The 25,679-nt window shown below is 45.1% G+C and overlaps 1 protein-coding gene across 2 annotated transcripts in view; it reads right to left on the bottom strand.

Annotated features, from left to right (window-relative positions):
- Window positions 1-25,679, bottom strand: part of TRIM66 (tripartite motif containing 66) — a 61,003-nt gene that overhangs the window by 27,354 nt on the left and 7,970 nt on the right. The window contains exons 1-7 of one of the 2 annotated variants that reach the window (XM_086678034.1): window positions 13,454-16,389; window positions 7,285-7,388; window positions 5,430-5,577; window positions 4,429-4,561; window positions 3,983-4,099; window positions 2,613-2,727; window positions 1,914-2,060 (exon numbers count right to left, since the gene is read on the bottom strand). In XM_086678034.1, the coding sequence (XP_086534160.1) occupies window positions 1,914-2,060; window positions 2,613-2,727; window positions 3,983-4,099; window positions 4,429-4,561; window positions 5,430-5,577; window positions 7,285-7,293 (669 nt within the window). In that variant the 5' untranslated portion in view covers window positions 7,294-7,388; window positions 13,454-16,389. Of the gene's footprint in view, window positions 1-1,913; window positions 2,061-2,612; window positions 2,728-3,982; window positions 4,100-4,428; window positions 4,562-5,429; window positions 5,578-7,284; window positions 7,389-13,453; window positions 16,390-25,679 lie in introns of those variants that run through there. The other variant, XM_086678033.1, reaches the window with a different exon arrangement.

Genomic DNA, 25,679 nt, shown 5'->3' with positions numbered 1-25,679 from the left:
TTGCATTCATTCTTCCATAACCTTGATTTGAAAGCCTACAAAGGCAGATATTCTCTGAGCTCCCACTGCTGTCCTTCCATCCATATGTAACACCCCATCCTAACAACTGCCCTCTTCCTCCCTCATCACTTCCATCTATCCCCTATCATGAACTTTTCCATTTATCCAGGATTTTGGCAAGTGTCCAACTCACCCTTGCCATCATCTAGTTAACCAATGCCTCAGTCAGCATCTTGGCCTCTTCCTTCCTCTCTTTCGTGTCAATCACCTTCACCCCTCTTTTCAGGTCAGCCACCTGACCCAGACCTTTTCATCTTCTAGAGACCTTCATCTCTAGCAACTGGCCCCTGCTTTAACTAGCTCTCACTCTTTCTGAGCATGCTTGCTCCTCAACCTTACCGAACTCCCCAAGCCCTGTGCCATTGGTCCCTAGGGCCATTCCAGCTTCCCATCATTTTCAGTAACAGTATCACTAGCGCTTAACTCCCTCTGCATCACCACAGTCTATTAGCCTTACGTCGATTCAGACATCCCAAAGCCATGTTATCTAACCTCGGGGTTAGATCACTAACCTCGGGGGCACCCTATAGTCCTTTTTCTTATCACTTCTTGTTGGCTTCCTCTTCCACTGTCCTCGATGACTATCTAAAGTCCACACTTCTCTCCTCAATTCTACTTACCCAGTGCCTAATTCTCCTATTATCACCTCCTACTTCAGAAAGGACAAGAGACACAAAAGACAAACTTCCCCAAACTGGTACCATATGTACCTCCAACCTTAACTACAATATACTGAGACCTTCCTGTTCTTCCTTCTCAGAGGGGTGCCCCTTCCATTTAGGGTCCACTGGTTCACTCTAGGTCCTATTTCTTCCTGCCTTCTCAAGATGCTCACTCCACCACACATCTCCTTTCTCAATCATCAACCTCTTCTCCCAAAGAAACTTGCACAAATGCCTTCCACATTAAAAAAAAAAAAAAATCAATCCTCCAAATCCATCCCCTTCTCAAGCTACCTTATTTCCCCTCTTTTCACTTGTTTCTAATTCCTCCCCACCTCCTCTAAGGCCCCTCAGTCTAGCTTTTCACCCTCCTGTTTTGCTGGAATTTCTTTCAGAAGATCACCAGGGACCTCCTGATTCCCAAATCTCAAGGCTTCTCTTCACTACTCCTCTTTCACCTAGGTAGCAACAATAATGTGGACGACTTGAAATGTGAAATTGTTCATTTATGTGCACCACACCCTCCTATTTTTCATGCCATCTATGACTATTTCTTCTCACCATCCTTTACTCTTCTTCTTCCTTTGTCTATGCTGAAAATGATAGTATTGCCCTGGGTTCCAGATTTCTTGTCCTCTTCCTTCACACACTCTTCCGAGGTGATACCACCAAGATCCCAGTTACTCCTACATCCCTAGCCCCAACCCTGATTTTTCTTCTGACTTCCAGACCCGTCAAGCAAAACAGATTTTGGACATCTTCGAGATGCCCTGCAGGCACCTTAGATTCAACATATACAAATATAAACCCCACCAACTTCTTTCAAAATTCTTTTGAATTTTGATTCAACATATACAAATATAAACCCCACCAACTTCTTTCAAAATTCTTTCTCCTTCTTCTGGTCTTCACCATCCTCACAAGTCCAATACCTCAATATCATCCTCGATGCCTCCTTTCGTCTTAGCCCCCATTTAAACTCAAACAATTGTCTATGGGATGCCCAGAACACTGCTGGTGTCCGGGCTCATGTCTCAATCCATGACCTAACACAGGACTCCAAAATTTCCCACCTGAGTTGTCTGGAGGAAAGCAAGACCATTTTAGCACCTTGGCACTGTGGGGTTTGGTAAAAAGATGCTTATTCACTTACTAGCCCAAAGGCAGTGATTGATGAGTTGGAGCTCTTACCAGCTCTTTGCTGAACAGGAAAGGGACACTGGTTTTGCTGCAGACAGCCCAATTGATGAAGTTCTGCACATGTTCAAACTGGCGGTTGAGAACCATGATGCTCTGTAGCTGTTGCTCCAGCTTCCGCTTTCTCTCATTAGTAATGCCCTGCGTATGTATGGACAAAGACAGAGTCCCTGATCCTGTTCTTGGACTTCAGTCCCCCTGTTTGGGGAGTCTGGTGGCCTGTGGATCGGTGTGACCCTGACAGGGTCAGACGAGATTGTGCCCCTGAGAGGACAACAGTGGGACAGAGGGACACAGGAAGGGAGGGAGGAAGGTGGGTGGATTTTATAGTGCAAACATGAAATGGGTGATAAATGAACGAGGACATGAACAAATGCCTACATCTCTTGGGCGTAACTTGTTTCATGATCCTCTCTTCCAAGGCGATAAGCATGTATAGGCCAGGAAGGCAGATGACTTAAAGCCTTATAGCATTGATGGGAGTTTGAACTGATTTTCCAGCCCCTAATGAGCCATCCTCCCCAAATTAGACTGGACATTTTAAGATATAGAGAACAGCAGAAAGCTATGGAAACTGCATATCTGAATTCCAGCCAAGGGGGTTCTAAGCCCTGGGACTAGCTTGATATGTGCCTGGTTTCTGACCCAGGGAGATCGCCAACCCAGCCATCTGATCCATCTGTCCACATATACCTCCAACTCCTCTATGAGCCCATTGGCCTGTTTGTTCAGCTCATTCATCAGAACCATCTTGGCCATTTTGATCTGGTTTTCCACCTTCCTGTGTTGATGCTTCACTTCAAAAATCCTATAAATAGAATGGGACATAGCATGATGAGCCCCTCCTCCAGGCCCATGATGACCTAGAGATAACAAACAAAACAGGCACCAAATATAAATAAATAAGAACCCTCCTCCACCACCCTACCCTTTGCACACGCATCCCACTTGATCTAAGTGGGCCAATGGCCCAAAGTTCAACCAGGTTTTCTCTAGGTAAATATCAGGTCCACACTCAGGTCAACCCAGCAGCTCACTAGTTACACAGCAATGGAGACAGGACAGAAAGAGTGAGTATGAGTATGACATCGTGTAATCTGTTGTCTTAAAAAGGTGGATGCTCCACTAAACAATGCCATGCAGTAAAAAGAGCATGGGCAAGGACAGAAAGAAGACTAGTAGTTGCCAAGGGCTAGGGATGTTGGGGGGAATGGAGAGTAACTACTAATAATGTGTACTGGGTTTCTTTGGGGAGTGATAAAATGTTCTAAAAGTAGATGGTAACAATGATTTACACAACTTGGAATATACTGAAAACCACTGAATTGTACATTTTAAAAGAACAATTTTATGGTATATAAACTATAGCTCAATAAAGTTGTTTTTTTAAAAAAGAACACAGGCTTTGGAGTCACACATACCTAGCTTCCAAATCCAGCTCAGTCACTGACTAGCTGTGTGATCTCAGACAAGTCATCTAACCTCTCTGAACCTCAGTCTTCTCATTAGTACAATGGAGCTAATCCAACTCTAAGAATTGTAAGAATTGAACAAAATAATGCATGTATGATGTCCAACCCAGTGCCTGACACATGATGAGCTCTTAGTGTCTACTAATTCCTCTTCCTACATTAAATATTAATGGTTCTATATCATTTGTAGATGTATATGGAAGACACTGGGAAAGGGATGATAAAGGGTAGATTTCCACTGAGTTACTGCACCCTCATGATAAACCCAGAATCTGCTTCGTGCCATCATTCTCAAGTACCTACCCTGGCTATGTCTGTCATGGGCCACATTCAGGAGGCATGTGCCTAGGCTCAAACTCACACTGATCACCCTGACCTAGCTTGGTCCCACTTACCAAGTGATGGCCCAAAGCCCTTTCACTGGCCCTGAGACCTCTAAGTTCCAGGACATATGCCTTCTGGGACACATGCCCACATCTGCTTAACCTCATGTATTCTTCATAAGTACTACATCTGATAGCCTGATATCAACATCCAGGATGTCAAGAAACAGAGCATTTCCACAATTGGCAAGGGGCTAGTCTGTGTTACCTGTCCTCAATTTGCTTTGCAGAGGTCTGTAGATTAGATTTCTTATGAGCCACCTGTGTAGTCACACTTTCCAGAAGCATCCTCTGGTTTTGCAAAACTTCTTCAAGATGTCTACACCTAAAGAAGGAGGCAGAGAAAAAGCTGAGGAGATCCGAGTATTCTTCTGAGCATGCCAGTCAAGCAAGAACCCCCCACCATGTATTGTCTCAGCCAGGCCCATGGAAGCTGGGATTATTACATCTAGGGAAAGTCAGATATAGTGCAGAGTCTTAACCCTTCAGGTCTTCTCTAGAGAAGCCCCATGGCAAGAGCAGAGAAAAACTCCAGCCTCAGGGCTCCAGATTGGCTCAGGCAGAGAGAGGATTTTGATGCACTGGGAGGCCAGCACTAGCAAAGCAGAGTCCAGAACCCTCCCAGGCCCCCTTTGAGCAGCCAGCCATCCCTACCTATGTTCTTTGTGTTCCACCATGAGGCAGCTATGGCATGTTAGAACATCACAAGTCTCACAGAATAGCTTGAGCACTTCTTGTGTGTGTAGAGGACAGTACAAGGCGAAGTCCCCAGAACCACCAGTCACTCCTGCCAGAGAAGACAGAGAGAGTGGGCTTCTCTTGCTCAGGAAGACTCTCAGTTAAGCTCCACTGAGCAGCCCTCAGCCCTCAATGGACACAGGGGAGACACAGAACCTGGAAGAAAGGTGGTGCAGACAGGAGAGGCCTCTCTCTGGGCCAGTGAGGTTCCAGGAGCACAAGGAAGAATGTGAGCTTAGCCCGGCTGGATTTGCCCAGCTGTCCAGAAATCACACACCACCCAGCCCCAGGTATCTCACCACCTGCCAGAGGCTGAGGAAGGGGCCTGCTACTGCAGCACATGGATCTTCTGCAGAGTAATGGATCCTCTAAAATTCAACCTAAAGCTCTTCATTAACCAGGGTGCTGCTGCGGGGGCTATAGGCCAGGTCACAGACCATTAACTCTGGTTCATGTGGGTGTAACTAAGGTAAAAACCTTCCTACAGTTCAAGGACCTTGGGCAAAGACTGTCAAGGAGACTGTCATTGAAAACAAGTGGCAATGAATGGGCCAATGGACAAGCCCTGATCCAGGCTGTTTAATTATGCAAGTAACTAAATAGAAGTGAGGCATGATTGTTCTACTTAGAGATGAAAGTAGGGAACTCGGCTAGCACTCACAATAATTCAGGACTACTCTTCCCTGCACGTCTCACCCACACTCACCCCTCCCACCCCCAACAAAGGAGAGCCTAGCCATGAACTTGCACTGTGGCTGTGACTCTGGAGGAGACATTTTTCTTTTGGGAAAGGCTCTAAGACCACCTTTACCTTCACCCCAGTAGGGAGACAAGGTCAGAGAGCCACTCTCCAGAGGTTTTAGGGGCCAGGACTGCTTAAGGGCACGTGAGCCGGTGGGGGAAGCAGGGAGAGATACCTGGCGGGCCCTTCTGGGCCCGGGGAAAGAGAGGGCCCCCGGGGGCTGGGCCGTGCCGGTGCTCCTCCGTGCAGGAGCTGCACAGCCAGCGGTTGCAGTAGGTGCAGAGGATGTGTGCTGCCCTCTTCTCCTTGCACTCGGAGCAGTTCTGGAAGCAGAGAGGTCTGGAGTTACTGACAGCATCCTCAATTGGGCCTGCCTCCATGAGGGACTGGGGGCCTGTAGGGCTATTCTCGATAGGGCAGTCAGTTTTGGAAAGCCACCTAGGAGTGACAGTGGTGGCTTGTGAAGGAAATCATCCTTTGTGACTAAAAGAATAGTGGCCACAGGGACTATTCCCCCAAGTCTCAAGCTGAAGATGAGGAGAAGGCAAAGATCTACTTCCCAGGCGACATAGCCTGCAGGGCATGACAGAAGGTTAATGGATGATGCTGTGAAAAAAGCACACAGCCAGTGTTAAGAAAGCACAGGGAGGTTTCCAGGAGCTCAGTCTAGGAGTTGCCAGGAAATATTTCATGAGGAAGTGACTTCTGATTGGATATGGAATGACAGGTAGAAGTTTCCCAAGCATGCAGGGGAGTAAAATGGGAGAATACAGGCAAAAGCGGGGAAGTTCAGCGTGCCTGCAAAAAGGGAGAAGCCACAGATGTGGGAGTACACAGAAAGACAATCGATCATATACAGCCAAGAAAGAACAAGTACAGACCAACTCTTAGAGCTGTGTTTCCACAACTGGGGCTTGCTGGACCCAAGAGAACCTAGTCCTCTCCTAGCCCAAAGGTTCATTGTTTTGGTCAGCAAATATCTGGCAGGATAATGTAAAAACATGTGTAAAAAAGATTTGTAAAGGGGCGCCTGGGTGGCGCAGTCGGTTAAGCGTCCGACTTCAGCCAGGTCACGATCTCGCGGTCCGTGAGTTCGAGCCCCGCGTCGGGCTCTGGGCTGATGGCTCGGAGCCTGGAGCCTGTTTCCGATTCTGTGTCTCCCTCTCTCTCTGCCCCTCCCCCGTTCATGCTCTGTCTCTCTCTGTCCCAAAAATAAATAAACGTTGAAAAAAATAAAAATAAAAAAAAAAAAAAAAGATTTGTAAAAAAGTAGCCTGTCTGTGCCTGGATAATATAGGCCATCAAAATACTGTGTATTCTGACAGCTTTGTACTCATACTGGCCTCTGACAAACCGACAGGGGGAAGGAGGGAAAAAAAGAAGAGAAATACAAGTGTTACTCATTAAACTATGAATTCGTTGAGAGTAGAGAACATGGATGTTTGTCTCCCTAGCACCCAGCACAGGGCCTGGCACATGTCAGACATTCACTAAGAATTCAATACAGGATCAAGTAAGTACACTGGCAAATGAAGAAAGTGTAGTGCCAGGAATATCCCAGAGGAGAAAGGAACAGTAGGTGCCAGGCAGTAAGTGATGTAAAATTGCAGAAACTCAGAAAAAGAGGTATTAGTTGCTAAATATAGGCAAGATTGATTAACCCATTTAGCTGGTGTATAAGTTTCAACTGAGGGGAAGAAAAAAGGAAATAAAAGATCAGTACTAATATTTTTCAGTCAGAGCTGTAAGAGAGAGAAAAATAGCCCCATTTTACTTCCCCCAACTCAAATATTTTAATTCTCTTTAGATGGAGGGATGGATGGATGGATGGATGGATGGAAAGAAGGAAGGAAGGAAGGAAGGAAGGAAGGAAGGAAGGAAGGAAGGAAGGAAGGAAGGAAGGAAGAAAGATTAGGCAAATTGATGGAGGGGTAACAAGTCAGATGAAGTGATGGGTGAATAGATGAACTTACGGACAGGGGCCCCACAGATTTCTGAAAAGGATCAGTTGTTTTCTTGTCCTGACTTACCCTGGCCATCTTGGATTGCCCAGTAGAAAAGCACTGCAGAAAAAAATGCTCAGTTACATCCCTGGTGAGGTCCACTTGCTTACACCCAGGACAGGAGATGAGCTCTGGGAAGGGGGCAAAAAAGCAGAGTCAGGGCAACATGGCAGATTATACATAAGGCCTAGACACAAGGCTTTCTACTACACAACACCAAGGCATGTGTCAAAACCCCTCGTGCCAAAATGACCTGTGTTTGATGTCATAGTCTGCACTTACCATCTAGGTACTCTGGACATGACCACTCCTTTAGGGGCCGGCCCTACAGACCTCCTCACATCCACCTTCCCGACTTCCTCACAAGCCATGCTACCTGTTCTGCTTCTGATTAACTGGGTGCCTTCCTGCTGCTCCCACTCCTCATTTCCCAGCTCTGAGACCCAACCTCCCATTATTGGCTAAGCTCCCGGGGGTCAGTTTATCCCAGGACACAGATCCAGCCACTAAGGTTACCACACAGCAGAACTACTATAAAGATCTCAAAGCCAGAGCTTCTAGAAAGCTCTTCCCACAGAAAGCAAGGCCTCCCTGTCTGCTCATCTAGCAGATATTTTTCTCTTCTTACTGCCAATACCAATCAGTCTGCCCATGGGGCTCACAGAGATTTTGTGGGGCCTTCCCCACCTAGTCCATATTGCACGCCCTACACAGACATATGTTTCACCTGGGTACACGAACATTTTGCCCTATCCCCTCTCCCCAGGGAAATGTAAACATCTCCAACACTTTCCTCAGTATACGGGGTTCCCGAACTACATAAGCAACATAGACTGCCACCCTGGAGACTAGAGTGCTCTTCGGGCCCACCTCAAGAGCAGGAAGCTCACTGGGTGCAAGGAAATGCGGCTCCTGGGGAGGGCCAGATGCCTGTGCCCAGGCATGAGGGCCACCTGGAAAGGGGTGGCTATGATAGAGAATGCAGCGGTACCACCATAGTATTTTCTGCCTCATATCATCGAAATGATACAATGGCAGTTGCTCTAGACCTGCAGTTAGACAAACTTACGTCTAAACACAAGGTTTACCACCCAGTGACCTCGTTTGGGCAAGTCACTTAATCTCACTTAGCTCCTCAGGTGTCCTGTTTCTTCACGTGTGAAATAGGAAGGGAAAATAAGAGTTGCAAGGTTTAAATTAAATAATACTTGAGAAAGCACCTGATCCTCCACGAACGCTGACTTTGAAATCAAAACATTTCTCATATCCCATTTATGGCAAGGCAATGACCTCAATTATCAACTCTCCCAAGTGATGGAAGTCAGATAGTCTGAGAGGTAGAGTGAAAAAATAACCATAAATTCTCCCCCCACCCCCACAACCCCCCTGCATCCATGCTCTAGCATGGAGCCTATTCTCCACCCTTTGAAGCTAGGCCACCTTCATCATGTACTCTGGCCAAAAGAAAGCCACAAAAGTGATGCTGAACCAGTTCTAAGCCTAGGCCTCGAGTGGCTTTGTATGATTTAGCTCTGCCCTCAGAACTCTAAGACTTCCACCTGAACGACCCCAGGTTAGATTGCTGGATGAAACACTACGCAGACAGAGGCCTCGGTTCTCTCTAGTGCTCACTTGAAGCCGTCATAAACCAGTTAGCCCCAAATGACTCACTGGCTGAATACAGACAAAGGAGTGAGCACAGTTGAGCCTAGCCAAGCCCAGCCAAGCCCCAAAGAACCAGTCAGAGAGTCCCAGCCCAAACTGCTGACCTATAGAATCAGTATTTTTAAACTACTAAGTCTTGAGTGTCTTATAATGGAGCAAAACCTAACTGATCTACCCTGGAAAAGCCAAAATCCACCAAATCATGCAAAGTAATAATTCAATACTTGTCCTCCCCTTCCCCCCACTGAAGAGACACCCCCCCACACACACGCACACACCCCTCACAGAGCCATGGATCTGCAATCCCTAAGACATTCTCCTGCCTGTCAGGAACAGTGGCCAGAGGCAAAGAAGAATGCTCTTCATAGGTGTCATCATCCAGGGGAATTGGGTGACTGTCCCTCTCTTCCATTTGGCTCACCCTGAAGAGACTCCCCTTATCTACCCCCAGGTCAGAAACACTGCTCTAAATGTTGAAAATAATTTCCACAAGGCTTCTAACCCCCTGGTAACAGATGCCCAAACATTAGTCTCATTAGCATCAAGGAAAAAAGGGAGAAACAACTGAATAGATCAGACAAGGCTTCATAGCACATCCTCTACTGCCCCTGGCCATAAATGCCAAAATCCTCATCTTGGTGCTCAAGATGGCCTTACTTCACTCTAATCTTATCTTCAGCTTCACCTGCCTCACACCCTGTGTCCTTGCTGGGGCAAATATCTCTGCTGTCTTCAGATTGTCAAACCTCTGCATAACTCTGTTTATGAGAGTGCTGTTCCCTCTCCCTGAAATACTCTTTCTTGCTCCCCTCCTTTTCAAATAAACTCCTATTCATCCTTTCAAACCTGTTCAAATGTTCTGCCTTTAAGAAGCAGGGTTGATTTCCCTCAGGATGAGTTAATTATTCCCTCTTCTGGGTTCCCACAGCACCCTGAACATCCTTCTAGTATGACAAATATCACATTGCATTTTAACTATCTGTTCATATGTCTGCATACAAAAATAATCCACAATTGGCACTAAAAGATATTGCATAATTTTTAGCAGATTGGACAATTATATTTCTTTGGGGTTTGGGTATCCCATGCGTATTCCTTGCACTCACAGCCACTGAAAGTAGTAAGAAGCCATCTGGAGGTTTTCAGGGTGATGAGAAAAAAGCCAGCCAGGATGATAAAGGAATCAGGTCTGATCTACAGCTGTGAAAGGCTGTGAATTGGGAGATGTGGGTTCCAGGTCTAGGGCTGGCACTATCTGTGTAACCTTAGGTAAGTGACCTCTTTCCCCTGAACCTTATTGTCTACATCCTTAATATGAGGGGAACAGGAACAGCAGGGAAGTGTGGATTATCCAACCCGCTTCCTCTGCCTAATGTACCCAAGCTCCAGAAATATTCCCCTGGGCAAGACTGGATGGGACAGATAGCCAAACAGTGACCTGCCGATCGTCTTTGTCAGCAAGTCAGGGGACAGGCTTATGGCTTAGGGGAGGCCTACATCTAAAAGTCATCCCATCTGACAAGGGGCTGTCGTGGCAGACAGCAGAGATGGAATACCACCACGGCATTGGTACAAGCAGGCCCCAGGGAGGCTGTGGGGCCCAGAGTGGACACAGAGGACATGTGCTCTCTTTGGGTCATGACATCTTTGTCCAGAAATTCTTATCTTCCTTCAGAAGGCCCCTAGCCCCCATCAAGCTATGTTAACCTTGAGCTTTTGTTTCAAGGGGGTTCCCCATTCTTCAGTGCGAATCCCAAAATAAAGTTTTATTTTAGACAACTATAATACATGAACCCCTAGGGCTACAGATGTATATACAAAATAACCAAACATCTGCTTATAATATTTAACATTTAATGTTTAATATTTAGTCATCAATACATATTTAAATCACATATTGCACAAAATATTTAGATATGTTTCTTTTTTTTCTATCAGGATTATTCAAGCCTTAAGCTTTTATTTCATACACAGAAACATCAATTCTGAGCAATGCAGAGCCAGGGCCCAAAGGCCACACACCACCATCCCTAGAGGAAGTGGGGTTCCTGCCTCCCGAATGAAGAAGTCACAGGCCCCAGAGGTTCTTCTGGGGACCTACGAGCCTGGGAGAGAAGTTCTGAAAGCTGAAGGCGTTCAGTCCACCTGTCATAAGAATGAGCACTCCCGTCCCTGGGGTGGATCATTCTTTTACCACCACTCCCTGCACGAGACACTTTTTGCATGTTATCTCAGTTAATCATCAAACCACCTCTGAGAGGTAGACATTATCCCCATTTCATAGCTGGGGAGACTGAGGCTCTAAGAAGTTGTCATCTGGCAAAGATCATATGAAACAGCAGCAGAGCCATGATTGGAAATCAAGTCTCCCTGCCTCTAAAATCCACCCCTTCCCAGAGCACCTAGATGGCTCAGTCAGTAAAGCATCCAACTTTGGCTCAGGTCATGATCTCGTGGTCCATGAGTTTGAGCCCCACATCTGGCTCTGTGCTGACAGCTCAGAGCCTGGAGCCTGCTTCAGATTTTATGTCTCCCTCTCTCTCTGCCCCTCCCTGATTGCACTCTGTCTCCCTTTCTCAAAAATAAACAAACATTAAAAAAATTAAAATCCACCCCTTTCCATTATGCTATATCTCTCTAATTCAAATGTAAACAAGGTAATTTTATTTTAATTAGATAATTTTATTATAAGTAAAACATGCCATAATAATGATCAGACTCTAATTATGACCTGGACCCAGCTTTGGATTATGGGAATCCAGAAGGAAGGAGCTGGGAAGCCAGCCCCATCTGTGTTTAAAGTTTTATAAAATAGACTCCTTGAGAAAAGGCAGGCGAAGAAGAGTTTTTCTGCATGGTAATAAATCTGGGGACAGTTTCATATTATAGAACCAGTTGTTCTCGAACTTTGTTACATATTTGAATCCTGTGGGGCACTTTAAACATCCTGATGTCCATTCCATATCAATTAAATCAGAGTTTTAGGAGGTGGAATCCAGGCATAAATATTTGTTAAAATTCCCCAGGTGATTACAACATACAACCATGTTTGAGAACCAGCACCTTAGAGAGAGTCTCTCCTACCCCTGTGCCTAAGTCTGATAGCTCTTTCCCCACACCATGCGGCTGAGGAAGGCAGGATCGGCCAGTTTTAAAGAGGCTCCACAAAGTTAGGAAACATTTTGAATGTGGAGGTGATGTATTTCCCCTCTGGCAAGGAAGAGAAAAGGGCACATTCCCACCAGACAGCAGATGTCCTGATACGTGGGTACCCTGGGGACCAGCAGTGAGCTGGAGGACACCTCCTGCCCCCACTAACTCCCAGCTCCACTGAAGGACCCAGGAGCAGACTTAGGGTACTGCCTGAGCTTTGGCACTACAAGCATGGCTGCTGGGGCCTAGGGTGCGCTCTGCTCCGGACTGAGTGAGGCAGCAAGGGACAGGAGTCAAGACTGGGTAGTCCACCCTTCAGACGTGAACAGCAGGGCCAAGGCAACCTGGGCACCAGGGGGTTATGGTGGGAGAGATATCCCGGGGAGGTCTCAAGAAAGCTAGCATTGGGTCAGCTCAGCCCACCAGGTAGGGGCACAAAATCCCCCGTCACATAAGCCTGAGCCTGGTGCCAAGAAACTCACCGAGGGTTAAGAAGCCCTTCATTCTACAGCTTTTGTCCAGGGCTCCAAGGAACTTTACAGCTGGAGCCCAAGCTCGGACTCCCAACAGAGCAGTGGGATCCTCTGAGGCAGCCTGATGCTCCCCTGCCAGTTCTCACCTGTAGAACCAAAGCTGGACAGACCTAGCTCTGCGCTGTTCAAGTAGCCAATTCCCTCACCATACAGATGGTGACATGGAGGCCAGAGGGAGGGAGGGACTTACCTGAAAACCACAGAGCCCTTGTAAAATGTAGGTGCTGCCTTGAACCACTGGGCAGTCCTTGATTACCTACCTCTGTATCCACAAGTAAGACATTCTACTCCACAAGCCTCTGCCAATCACTAGGCAAGGAGAGAAAAACTACTCTGTGGTAGTATCCTCTGGCATGTTGGCCATCCTCACTCCTGCCCTCCCACCCGAGGGGAGCCCCAGGGTACAAGGCATCAGCTAAGCCCCCCACAACACAAGCCCCAGCAGCCTTCCTCCAGCCCATAACTCAAAGCAGCAACCCCCTCTAGAAATACATTGCACCCATTCCCAAGATGCCCAGTCCCTGCTAGAAAGGCAAATTTTGATCTTAAGGTAACTGCTGCTCCTGCCCCTGGCTGCCAGCAGGCTTACCTGAGGCTCTGTTGCCCTGTGATTAGAGCAACACTTGGGAGAGAAGTCAGAAGAGCGACAGGTGAGACCACCACAGGTCCCAGAGGACAGTGTTTACCAAGTGCCCAGCAACACCCACCCTGCATGCTGCAGCCAAATGGGCTGCAGGGCCTAATAACCCTTGGGGAACTGGGCACTGGGTAGGGGAAGGGGAACACCCTGGGTCCTCTCCTTTCTCTGATACATCCTCAGCCAGGGCTGCATTTCTCCAGCTCACCTGAGATGCTCCTGCAAGAAAAGGTTGGTTGACTCCTCCTGTTCCTGTTTATCTCGAAGGCTCTGCAGCAATTTCCCAAACTGAACAGCAAGAGGGAGACCTCAAAGAGGCGACTCTCTTCCTAGCTGCATCTCCTTCCTAATCCTCTGGGTGCCTTGGAATAGAAGCTCAGAAGGAAGAAAACGAGATTTTCAACTTTCAGGAACTAGCTCTGTCGCCCTCTGCACAGCTCGGGAGGCCATCACTCTCAGCCTTTTAGGATTCGATCCAAAAATCCTTCAGCCCTCCATGTTCCCCAAAATGACAGTGCTCATGTATGGCTGGAATCTGCCCCGATCCGGCAGCTCATTTAAATAGAGCTCATCACAACAACAGTGTTGGTGGAGAAGTGAGTAGCTGCAGGGCCCTGGGGACCCCCTGTTTATACGTAGGAAGAATGATGCAATCTGGGTATCAAAATAGCAATCCAGAATGGAATAACAGGCTCACGCAGCAGCGGTGCCTGCACAACCAGAGCTCAAGTTGACACACTCTGTCAGCCCCACACTGCTGCAGCACGCAGATGCCAGGCACACACTCTCACCGCATCCTTTTAAAAATCAGCAGGAGCCCGAGATATCCCTCCATGCCCCCGGCACTGAAGGAGGGTGTGGGGGGGAGGCCTTCGACAGACATTAAAATCTATCTCCTACACACTCACCTGCTCCTGCCACTTCACCTGAAGTCCTTATCCTGTGACGTCACAGTCAGTTGCCATAGTGACCAATTGTCCGTCACAAGTGGAGGATTAGGACTTCAGATGGGGAAGACACACATTTGTGATGCATAAAGGTCCTGGGAGGTGTCCCTTGGCAGCTAACTCTAACCCCCCCAGGGAGATACAGTCAAACACAAGCAGGGAGAAAAAAGGGAAGGAAAAGCAGGGTCGAATTAGAGGAAAGACATTAGGATGAGGCAAGACTACAAGCACAAAATAATTGCAAAAACACAGAGCACAGGAAAATTTTAAAAGCACAGATGGGAAGTGGCAGGGAATAAGCTTGGAAAGACTGGTAGGAGAGTAAGCTCCTGAAGGACCCTGAATGCTAAACTAAGGAGCTTCACCTTTATCCTAAAAGCAAAGGCTCTGGAGAGTGACAAAGCTGGGCTTTATGATTATCCTGATGAACTGGAGATGGGGCACAGGGAGAAGCTTTGTCCAGTTTAGCATTGATGGGACCCTGAACAAGGGCAGAAATGGAAAGAAAGTGACAGAAGTGTTTCAAAGAGAACCAATAAGGCATGACCAAAATAAGATGTTGGAAGGAGTGGTGGTGTGTGAAGAAAAAGGGGTCAAATGGATGGGCTGCCATAGACAGAGATAAGAGGGAGTAAGAGTGTACTTGCCAAATCCCATCTTATGTGGGCCCCACTTTCTCTGGTATCCATAGCCTCTCTGGGTCAGGCTTCATTCTGCTTTGCTGGACCAGTGATTCACAAATCTTGAGGGTTTGTTAGAAAACCTGAATCTGCCAAATCTAGATCTCTTGTATGTGGGTGTGGGACCAAGAATCTATATTTTTGGTGAGTAACCCAAGTAATTCTTAGGCATTTGAGGACCAGTAATCTGGAACCAATGGCCAGGACAACTACAGTAGCCTCCTAGCAGGGCTTTCTGCATCCAGTCTTGTCTCCTCCAATCATTCTTCTCACTGAACCAGAATAACTTTTTAAAAATACGTATTTGATCGTATTCATTGACCAAAGTATCCAGTGTCTCCCCACTGCCTAGAGCTTAAATTGGTCAAGACCCTTCATAATGTGGCCTCAAATTTCCATTCCAGAGTTCTCACTTCTCTCCTTCAAACAATCCTATATTGCAGCCAAAATTAACTCCCTCCTTTGCCTCCTCCCCTTTTCTCCATGCCTCATCCTAACACTATTCCCTACCTGAAATTTCCTTCCATATTTTCCTGGGCCTGCCTGGCTCCTATACGGATATTCCTATTTGATGTCACTCACAGGTTCAAATCCATCCAATTTCCCCAGGCAGAGACTAAAACAGGGGTCAGAAAACCACAGGTTGCCTGTTTTTGTAAGTAAAAATTTACTGGAACATGGTCATGCCCATCCATTCCCATATTGTCTGTGCTGCAGTGGCAGAATTAAGTAGTGGTAACAGAGCCTATATGACCCACAAAACCAAATATATTTACCATCTAGCCCTTTACAGAAAAACTATGCTGGCCCCTGGCCTAAAGCAACAGCTACTTAAATTAAATTGTTCTAACCTCACCCTTTACAAAGGGCTCAATTCCAGTAATGGGGTCCTGCTTATTCCCAAGTTAACCTCCACCCTGTGTCCTCTAAGTTATGATAACTGGGTCACATTTGAGCCAACCTTCAGTTTGGGGTAAGATGTTACTAACAAGAAAAGGGCACTTCAGGAGGAGGGAACATCATACACAGAGGATTACAGATGTCAAAATGTGAGGCCTCTAGGGGAAAGATTCATAAAGCTGGCTCATGCAGGAGGAGTGACAGAGATGAGGCTCTAAAATTAGCTTGGAGTCAGATTAGGAAGAGCCTTGAAGGCCATGCTAAGTTTCTGTTCTGAACTGTAAGCAACTGAGAGCCTTTTAGATAGCTCAAAATGCAAGCCCACAATAGAAGAGAGTGGTCAGGGTTGAGGCTAGAGGATTTAGGAACATAATGCACAGAGGCAATAGGTAAAGTGTGGTTAGGCAATGACAGCCAGAGAGTGTGGGGCACAGCCAGGTGGCGGATCTAAGCTAGAGTCAGAAACTGGGCATGAGAGCTAGGTGATAGGCTGAGGAGATGGATGGTTCACAGCTTTCAGAGCCCATGCTCCAAGGGGACCACCTGACTGAAACAAGCTTTCGGTGCCAAGAAAGAACCCAGAACAGAATGCAGAAGATACAAGTGGGAGGAATCTGGGCTCATCTCATCTGATAGATTGGCACCTCTATATCCTTCCCTTCAAATCTCAAGAGTCAATCCAAGGACTTCAGTGACACTCCATGCAAAGCCACTGTCTCCATTTCCAACTGGGCCTGGACAGAGAGACAGTGGAAGAACAAAGGGCAGCAGGCTACTCTAGGTCTGCAGTTCCTACTGGCCCTCAAGCCCGGGCAAACCCTGGATTGGCAGGCAAAGGAGATGAATTTTCTTTCTGGCTCTGTAACAACTATGGCATTCAGAAGGATTCTAATGCTTTCTGGACTCCTGATGCCCCATTTATTCAGTGAGGGATTAGAGATAAGCTCCAAGGGTCTTTCCTGCTCTTTAGCCTCCACAGCAGTCAACCATGGCTGGTCCCCCTTGAATGAGAGAGCTCCAGCAGACAAGGGTCACCTCCAAGACCCTATCCATCAATCACAACCACCTTGAACTCCCTCCCTCAGCAAATCTGCTCTAGCTATATCCTCCCAAGCAGTGTCGGCAGCAGCCAGCATATCCCCGAGAATACAGCCTGCCTCCTTCCCGTTACCAAGGGAATTGCTCTCCCAGTAACGGGTACTGTTCTGAGGTGCTGGTGCTACTCCCAGGGCCCTGGAGAGCCAATTAAGGTGAGGAAACTGTTCATGAACTAAAAAGCCATCCCACTGATAGGGCTCCGGAGCTCCAGCTTCTGCACCTGCTGCACACTCAGCTCAGCCCAGCTCAGCTGGCTACCCTCCACCTAGGAGACTTGGGTCACTGCCCACAACAGACCCCACAATGGTTGGGGACACAGTTCAGTACCTGGACTGGGCAAACAACTCTGCCTTCCAGGCTCCTATAGCTGAGATCTCACCCCTGCTGACTCCCACTCTCACCCCAGGCCATTAAGAGCCCCTCCAGCTGAGCTCTCATTAAGATCATCATTTCCTTTTCTGACTCTGAGGTTGTAGCATGTTGCATCAGTTCCCTCTCTTTGGATCTTCCCAAAGTCCCAAGACCTGCCCACCAAGGGACAGAGATTGCTCCCCTTTTCAGCATCTGTAGTTTACAAGGGATGTGCTGTCACCCATCACTAGTTTTGGGAAGCATGAGGCTATCGTGGTTATTTGGTGTTCTTAGAGCTCTTCAAGTCCAGCCCTGAAAGCCAGAGAAGACCTGGGATTGCCCAATTAGTGCTGGAGTCCAGACTGAGCTCCAAAGGCCATGACTTCCATACCAGGGTTCTGCTCACATCTCACAAATCACCCACATTGATAACAGGAAAAGTAAAATACTAAACAAGTAGATTCTAAAACTTACAAATCAGAATCAAGGTCTCTCAGCTAGGATTTGCCTTTTAGTAGATTTGAAAAGAACAATGTTCCTTTTACTTACCTGGGGAAGGAAATATCCAATTAATTGCCTTTCTTCCCTAAAACAACAAATAGAGCTACAGGAATCCTGAGAATTTTGAAGACACATGGTAAATGTCAGTTTCAGGCCCACCAGCTCCCTTCAGAGCTTGCTACATTTTAAAGTATCACTTTGTGACTCAATGGCTAACTTCTCAGATAGAGTTTGACCTGGGACCATTTTCAATTAGGCTTAAAGGCAAATAGTCCCAAATAGATATTCTCATTGGCTGAGTAAATCCACTTCCAATATCCAGCCTTTCTGCACAGAGCCTTCAGCTCCAGTCATCCCACTGCATGGCTAAGCCATTGTGTGCTCAGCACAGAGCTGCCTTTGCTCTGGTCCCCATCACTACCTTTTGAAGACTTTGCCCAGCTGGTCTCCTTAGAGGCAGACACCTAATGTAGACACACTTCCCACTGTGCTGGAGTTGCTGGGGGGGGGGGGGGAAGGGGAGGGAATCTCAGCTAAGCTGTGGCCTCATTAAAGATGTGCACCTGATGACTCAGGCTGCACCATTGGTTCTTTCCTCAAAGATTTTCCGCAGAGTCTCCATCAGTTCAGTGATTCCGGGTGAAATCTTTCCCAGAGCGAAGTGCTACAGTGCAGATCACAAGCTTTGAAGACAGGTTTGACCTGAGCTGACATTTAGCAGTTGTTTTGGACCTTAGACCTTACATATTCACAATCCCCAGGTTTTTCATCTGTAAAATGGGAATGCCTAATTATAGGGTGATTGCAAAGTTTAGAAAAGATAATACAGGCACGAGTACCTAGTGCAGTCTCTGCAGGTGCTTGAAAAATATATGTGCACCTTGCAACTTGAGAAGTAGAAAGGGGCAGTGTCACAAGTGAAACAGTCTTCCTTCCAGGTAAGAGCCATGGGAGATCTCTGTGAATCCAGTGATTAAATCATTCGATCAATAAATATTCACCTGAGCCCCCATCCTGTGTCAGGTTCTGTGTTGGGCTGTGGAGTTGTAGAGTTGAAAGACTCTGTCCAGTTGAATAAGATGCCCACCTCATGTCCTCCCCAGTGCCAAGTACCAGTGCAGAAGTGTAGGCATGGGAAAGCTCCACCGAGGGACTGGAGTTGGAAACCAGCTGGCCAGAACCCGAGCCCAGGCACACAGCCGATGCAACACAGCAATGCTCAGCTCTGCCCAGCAACTAGCAGAACTAGATTTATGGAAAATGACATATCCCCATGCACTGTTGGCATATGGCTGGAGGCACTGATGCACCCTATTTATTCTTCAGCCTCTACTCACCTCCTCTCTACCTGCTTCCACATTTTACTTTTGAAAACTCCAGATTGACAGCAATACAATAAGCATTTTAGCAAGTCTGTGCCCCTACTCTGCTGGACAAAGTGGAAGTGCTTAAAGCTCTTTCCAAAGAACCAGACTCCCAGAGCATGGCTTCTCAAATTATGGACCAGAAATCAAGTTCAGGTATTGGGTCTCTCACTAGACCTACCAGAGAGAGAGCACAGCTCTCCTTTTCATGAAGCAGCTCATTTGGGTACCATTCTTTTAGTTCTTCAGAAAACATTCAGTAAGCAACTGATATCCACCAGACTTGGTCCGTGGAGAACCTCCCAGAGGCATTGCTGCTGTGCCTGAACTTTCAACAACCTTCTCTTCACACCCCTGCCGCACCATATAATAATCATCTGTCTAGTTATTTGCCCTTCAACAGAACATGAGTTTCTTGAGGACAAGGGCCCTGCCTTTTCATCTCTGTACCCTAAATGCCATAGAGCCAGCTACACAGAAGTCAAATACCCATGAAGGAGACAAACATACAAACCAACAAATACCACACAGCATAGAGTCCTAAAATCTCCAAGTAGTCATGGAAGCTGATTCTACTCTTCATCCATAAACGCAAATATGGAAGGTAGCAAAGGCCTAGCCAGACCATAAGATATACCAAGGAATATAAGATGCCACATATTTAAGAAATTGTCTCTCAAAAAAAAAAAAAAGGAAAAGAAATTGTCTCTCTTGTTCTAAATCAAGCATGTTCACATCTAACAGATTTTTTTCCACTTCAGTTTCAAAAGTTCTAAATAATAGTATTTTTTTGTTTCTTGTCTTATTACTATATACTATGAGTAGCACAGAATGTTCTATGTGTATGTTATCATTTCATTTTCATAAAAATCCTTTAAGTTAATTACTACTATTACCATCCTCATTTCATAAGCAAGACAACTTGCCCAAGCTGTCCAACTACTAAGTGGCAGGCAGATTAGAACTCACACTCATATGCCCAAATACATTGACACCAAGGCTTATATTTTTATTCTCCATTACACTTCAAATAACTTGGCAAATAAACACTATGATTCTAATAATTGTCATTAGTATGATTTAATTTTCGACTTGAGAGCCACACAAAGCCTTGAGACATGCATAATTAGTTCATGTTAAAAATCCCAAATGAGATCAAAGACTTAAACATAAGAGTTAAATTATAAAACTCTTAAAAGAAAATACAGAGGAAAAGCTTCACAACAATGGATTTGGCAATGATTTCATGGATATGACACCAAAAGCACAGGCAACAAAAGCAAAAATAGAGAAGTCGGACTTTAGCAAAATTCAAATCTTTTATGCATCAAAGGACACTATTAACAGAACAAAAGTCCAACCCACTGAATGAGAGAAAATATTTACAAATCATATTATCTGATAAGGGTCTAGCACCCCTAATATATAAAGAACTCCTACAACTCAACAAAAACAACAAACCTGATTAAAACATGGGCAAAACTGAAACTCAATACCATTATACAACAACTCTCCATTCCCCACTCCCCCCAGTCGCTGGCAACCACCATTCTATTTTCTGTCTCTATGAATTTGACTACTCTAGGTACCTCATGTAAATAGAATCATAGACTATTTGTTTTTTTTTTTTAATGTTTATTTATTTTTGAGACAGAGAGAGACAGAGCATGAATGGGGGAGGAGCAGAGAGAGAGAGGGAGACACAGAATCTGAAGCAGGCTCCAGGATCTGAGCTGTCAGCACAGAGCCCGACGTGGGGCTTGAACTCACGGACCATGAGATCGTGACCTGAGCCGAAGTCGGACGCTTAACCGACTGAGCTACCCAGGCGTCCCAACTATTTGTTTTTTTGTAACTGGCTTATTTTATTTAGTATGATGTTCTCAAGGTTCATTCATGCTGTAACATGTGTCAGAATTTTCTTCCTTATTAAGACTAAATAATATTCCATTGTACCTATACACCACATTTTGTTTATCCATTCATCTTTCAGTGGACACCTGGGTTACTTCTGCCTTTTGGCCATGTGAATAATGCTGCTTTGAACACAGGTGTACAAATACTTCTTTGAGTCCCTGCTTTAAATTCTTTAATTCTCTCTGGTATACACCCAGAAGCAGAATTGCTGGACCACATGGTAATTCTATTTTTTAATTTTTTGAGGAATGGCTGTGCTGTTTTCCACAGAAGCTATACCATTTTATATTCCCACTAATAATATACAAGGATTCACTTTCTCCATATCCTCACCAACACTGGTTATTTTCTGTTCTTTTTTTTTTTTTTTAATAGTAGCCATCTTAATGGGTATGAGCTGGCATCCCATTGTGGTTTTGATTTGTATTTCCCTAAAGATTAGTGATACTGAGCATCTTTTTGTGTGCTCATTGGCCATTTGTATATCCTGTTTGGAGAAATGTCTATTCAAGTTCTTTGCCCATTGTTAAATTAGGTTGTTTGATTTTTTTTTTATTGTTGGGTTGTAGAAGTTCTTTATATATTCTAAAGGAACTTTTTAAGACATATTTAAGATTCACCATGTTTATAAATTTAACTTATTAGATTTCCAAGTGTCCTTTAATTAGGAATGTTTATTTGCTAGACAATTGAAATACTTAAAAAAAAAGAATAAAATATGAGGTGCCTGGATGGCTCAGTGGGTTAAGTGTCCAACTCTTGATTTCAGCTTAGGTCATGATCTCACAGTTTGTGAGATCAAGCCCTGTGTTAGGCTCTGCTAACAGCATAGAGCCTGCTTGGGATTCTCTCTCTCCTTCTCCCTCTGCCCCTCCCTCATTTGCTCTCTCTCTCTCTCTTTCAAAATAATAAACATTTTTTTAAAAAAAGAAAAATAAAATACATTTAACTTATGAAAGCAATTATTAGCTAAGTTTGTAGATATGTTCAAATATTAATAAAGTCCCTTTAAAAATGACTGTTAAAATTTGCCACATAAATAGAATGAGATTTATAAGGTAAAATTAAAAAGTTAAGGAAGAATGAAATTTAAGTTTAAAAATCAGATATTAAGTTTTATTTTTTTAACGTTTATTTATTTTTGAGAGACAGAGACAGAGAGTGGGGGAGGGGCAGAGAGAGAGGAAGACACAGAATCTGAAGCAGGCTCCAGGCTCTGAGCTGTCAGCACAGAGCCCAACGTGGGGCTCCAACTCACAGACTGCGAGATCATGACCTGAGCTGAAGTCAGATGCTCAACGGACTGAGCCACCCAGGCACCCCCAGACATTAATTTTTAAAATCAACGTACACTATCTTTTCTGTGCTCCAAACTCACAAAAGAGCCCAGAGAGGTTACACAGTTTACCCAAGGATTTAGAGGGCCCCAAATTCATACCTAAGGACAACTGCACTGCTACAATGCCTCAAGGAGCCTAGACTTGTGCCACAAATCACTTTAACAATACTGCAGATAACAAAAATAAAGATGATGTTCCTAAATACTCTCTACTTGTTTGACTTTCTCATCCTCCAAGTTCACCCAACAGAGACTGCACCTCTGTTGCATGCCTGTGCTAGAATGCTGAGATGAAGGGATCTGGTTCCTGTCTCCAAGGCCTCACAGTCCTCAATGAGATTGTTCCCTAGGAAACCTGACATTCAGGAGTGAGACACAAGCTCCTCCCACTAAGCAGCAATTTAACTGGTGAATGGTTGCTAGTCAGTGTGCGTCTGTTCATAATCAGGTCCTGACCAATCCTAGGGGGCCAGCAGTTCTCCCTCCGCCTCGCCTGGGAAGTTTAGTGAGCCAGGACACACGTCCTGTCTGTCTGGGGAGCCAGCCAAACCTTGAATCAACACCTTCCCAGGTTTCTCGGTCTGCCACCAATTTAAGGAAATCCCAAGCATGGCGAGTCCCAGCTTACAAAACAGATATAGCAGGCATCAGGAGGATTTGCTTTGTCTCACAGATTCCCTAAAGAGTTGCGCTCAGCAATGAGTGTCCCTTGGGCATTTAAATTCCGATTCTTTCTACACTTGAAATTCGGTTCCTATGAAACAGGAAGAGACCTATGATGTGAAGGAGGGGAACCTGTGGTACTTTTGTACTTACCATCTGAGACAGTCCCACAAGCCTTGGCAACCTGCCTCAGATCCTGGATCAAGCCCTGGAAGCAGTCCTTACAGAGCAAATGCTGGCAGGGCAGGAGTCAGGCACCGACAGCCTGCAGGTTCTGTCGGCACAATGAACAGTCCAGTACCAGGGGCTCCATATGACCACTCTTGTGTTTCTGGTCAACTAGTGGCAGCCCCATAAAGCTCATACCCATATCTGACCCCATGCCCATGACCGTGCCCAGGACCGGGGCTCTTGCAACGACCTCCTCAGGTATGAAGCAGCGTGCAGAGTGAGCAAGCTCCACTGCCTATAAGTGAAGCACAAAGCAGAGTGATTAATTTCTTTGGGGTGGGGGATGTTCCTGGACAGGCCAGAGAGGACTCTGAGAACTGGAGGCTCGTGCCCTGAAACCTGCAGGGCTCAGCCCCAAACTCTCACTTGAGCTCAAAGAGAGAGTCCAGCATCTCCACTGTGGAAAATAAAGCCTAGAGAGGTCTGCTAGGTTGTGTGTTTCTTACAAGGTTTGTTTGCCTTCAAAAGTGTCCAAGATCTACCTGTGCTTCTTTTTATTAGTGGGCAAGCCTGGTCCAAGATTTTGGAAAAGAAAAGGAAATGTATTAAAAGCCAAGTTTATACCAGGTGCTTTATATGCTTTATCTCAAACCTCACAACTACTCTTAGAGATAGGCATTATGATACTTCTATGAATTCAGTAAAACCATGAAGGACAGGCTGAGGAAACTGAGGTTCAGAGAGTTTGGGTAATTGCACAAAGACAGATGGCAAATAGCAAAGTTCAAATTCAAATTCAAAATTGGACTTCACACCCTTACTACTGAAATATTTCTCAAGCTAAGGTCCAACACACATATTTTTGTGAGTTCTCCTCACTATTTTTTAAAATTAGTATTCATTCTGATAAGAATTTTTAAATCTATAAATGTTCCAGTTCATCTACATATCCACCTCAACAAGATTTTAGAGGCAGTGTTAAGAGTTTAGGATCTAATTCACACCATGCACTTATTTGTCTCAGGCAAATGGGAAGAGAAAGGGGCAGCCTTGATATGTAAATGATGCATTCTTGCCACATGAAGTCTCAATAACATTGTGGCATGTGGTTAGGAATGTTTCATCGTGCTTGGAACAGATGTAGGAGGTAGGGAAATTAAGCCATCATCACCCTGGCAAAAGTTTGCCACACCTGGCCACACCAGGAGCACCACATTTAAACTGTAATAGCAATTTAGTTCAGCAACACATCATCTGCAAATGAAATTGATATTGTTAATTTGATTGTTTTGGTTTTTTATAACTTGCAAACTGTATTCAATTTTATGTAAGTTTTGTATAAGAGCAAATGAAGTGTACCTCATTTTATACTTGTACCTACTTAAGAAAGAAACCAAATGTCATTTAATTCACATCTGGAGCTCTGGAGTTATGCAGACTTGACAGAACTTTCATTTCAGTCCATAGTCTTTGGGAGCCAATCCCATTAAAGATGAAGAGTGACAAGGCTGGGAGAGGCCAGGCTGCTTGGAGGCCCAGCAAAATGCCACTAAATAAAATAATGGACGGACTCTCACCTCTAATTCATTTTGGGGCTCTAAGAGTAGTTATTTCCCAGAGGGCAGCATAGTAGTGCTGGTGGAGGGAAGGGCAATCTGTCTTAGAAGGTTTAAGTGTGGCTGAGTTTATTTTGTTAGACTTCGACAATATCAGACTTAATTATTCAGGACACCAAAGAGATTTTATTTATGTGGGTTATATCTACTACTATTTACCATGTTATAAATGAAAACTGAGATAATTTTAAAATATTAATTCATTTAAAAACAATAAACGTATTACATGTCAACCTGAATAGCATACTTTTTAGGAAAAAAAAAAACTATTAAAAAAATAAATTTAGGGAGAAGAGTGGCATTGTTTTTCCTTTTTGCAAACCTCATTAATGTCTGTGTTAATAAAAGCCAGCTGGATTGCCATACCTGCTTCCGTAGTCCATCTGCTGTATGTTGTTCTGTTTACAGTGTATGAAGAAAAGCCAGCCTCGCACGGCTGTACAATTGGAAAAGATAAGAGTATTTTTAATAGCCTTATCAGGTAACTGTGGATATCCTTTGAAACTACAACAAGTAGCACTTTCTTAAAGCTTAGTTGTAATGTGGAATCTGAAACTACATCAGTGAATTTTTCTTACCCTGTGACATGAAAATCCACTGGTCTGTCTTGCACTGTGAACTGCCCTTCTACCTAGGCATCATTTTAGAACACCAGGCATCTGTCATTTGGAAAACATTGATCCAATGACTTATGTAGACGCTTCAAACACTGATGTTTCCTTATACGATAACAAAACATCACACTCTTAAACATCACCTCCAGTCTTATTGGAAAATACTTTATTAGGAAGATGTCAAACTCATAGAGGCAGCTATGCCTTTACCAGAATTCTAAATTTTGCTGAAAGCTCTAATTTTATCATTGGCAACAAATACTGTCAGGTTTT

The sequence above is a fragment of the Puma concolor genome, chromosome D1 (genome assembly GCF_028749965.1).
Source record: "Puma concolor isolate L17-30 chromosome D1, mPumCon1.1.hap2, whole genome shotgun sequence".
In the NCBI taxonomy this organism is placed as follows: Eukaryota; Metazoa; Chordata; class Mammalia; order Carnivora; family Felidae; genus Puma; species Puma concolor.
The sequence above is the reverse complement of the archived record's forward strand: the minus strand, read 5'-3'. Positions and strand labels throughout refer to the sequence as shown.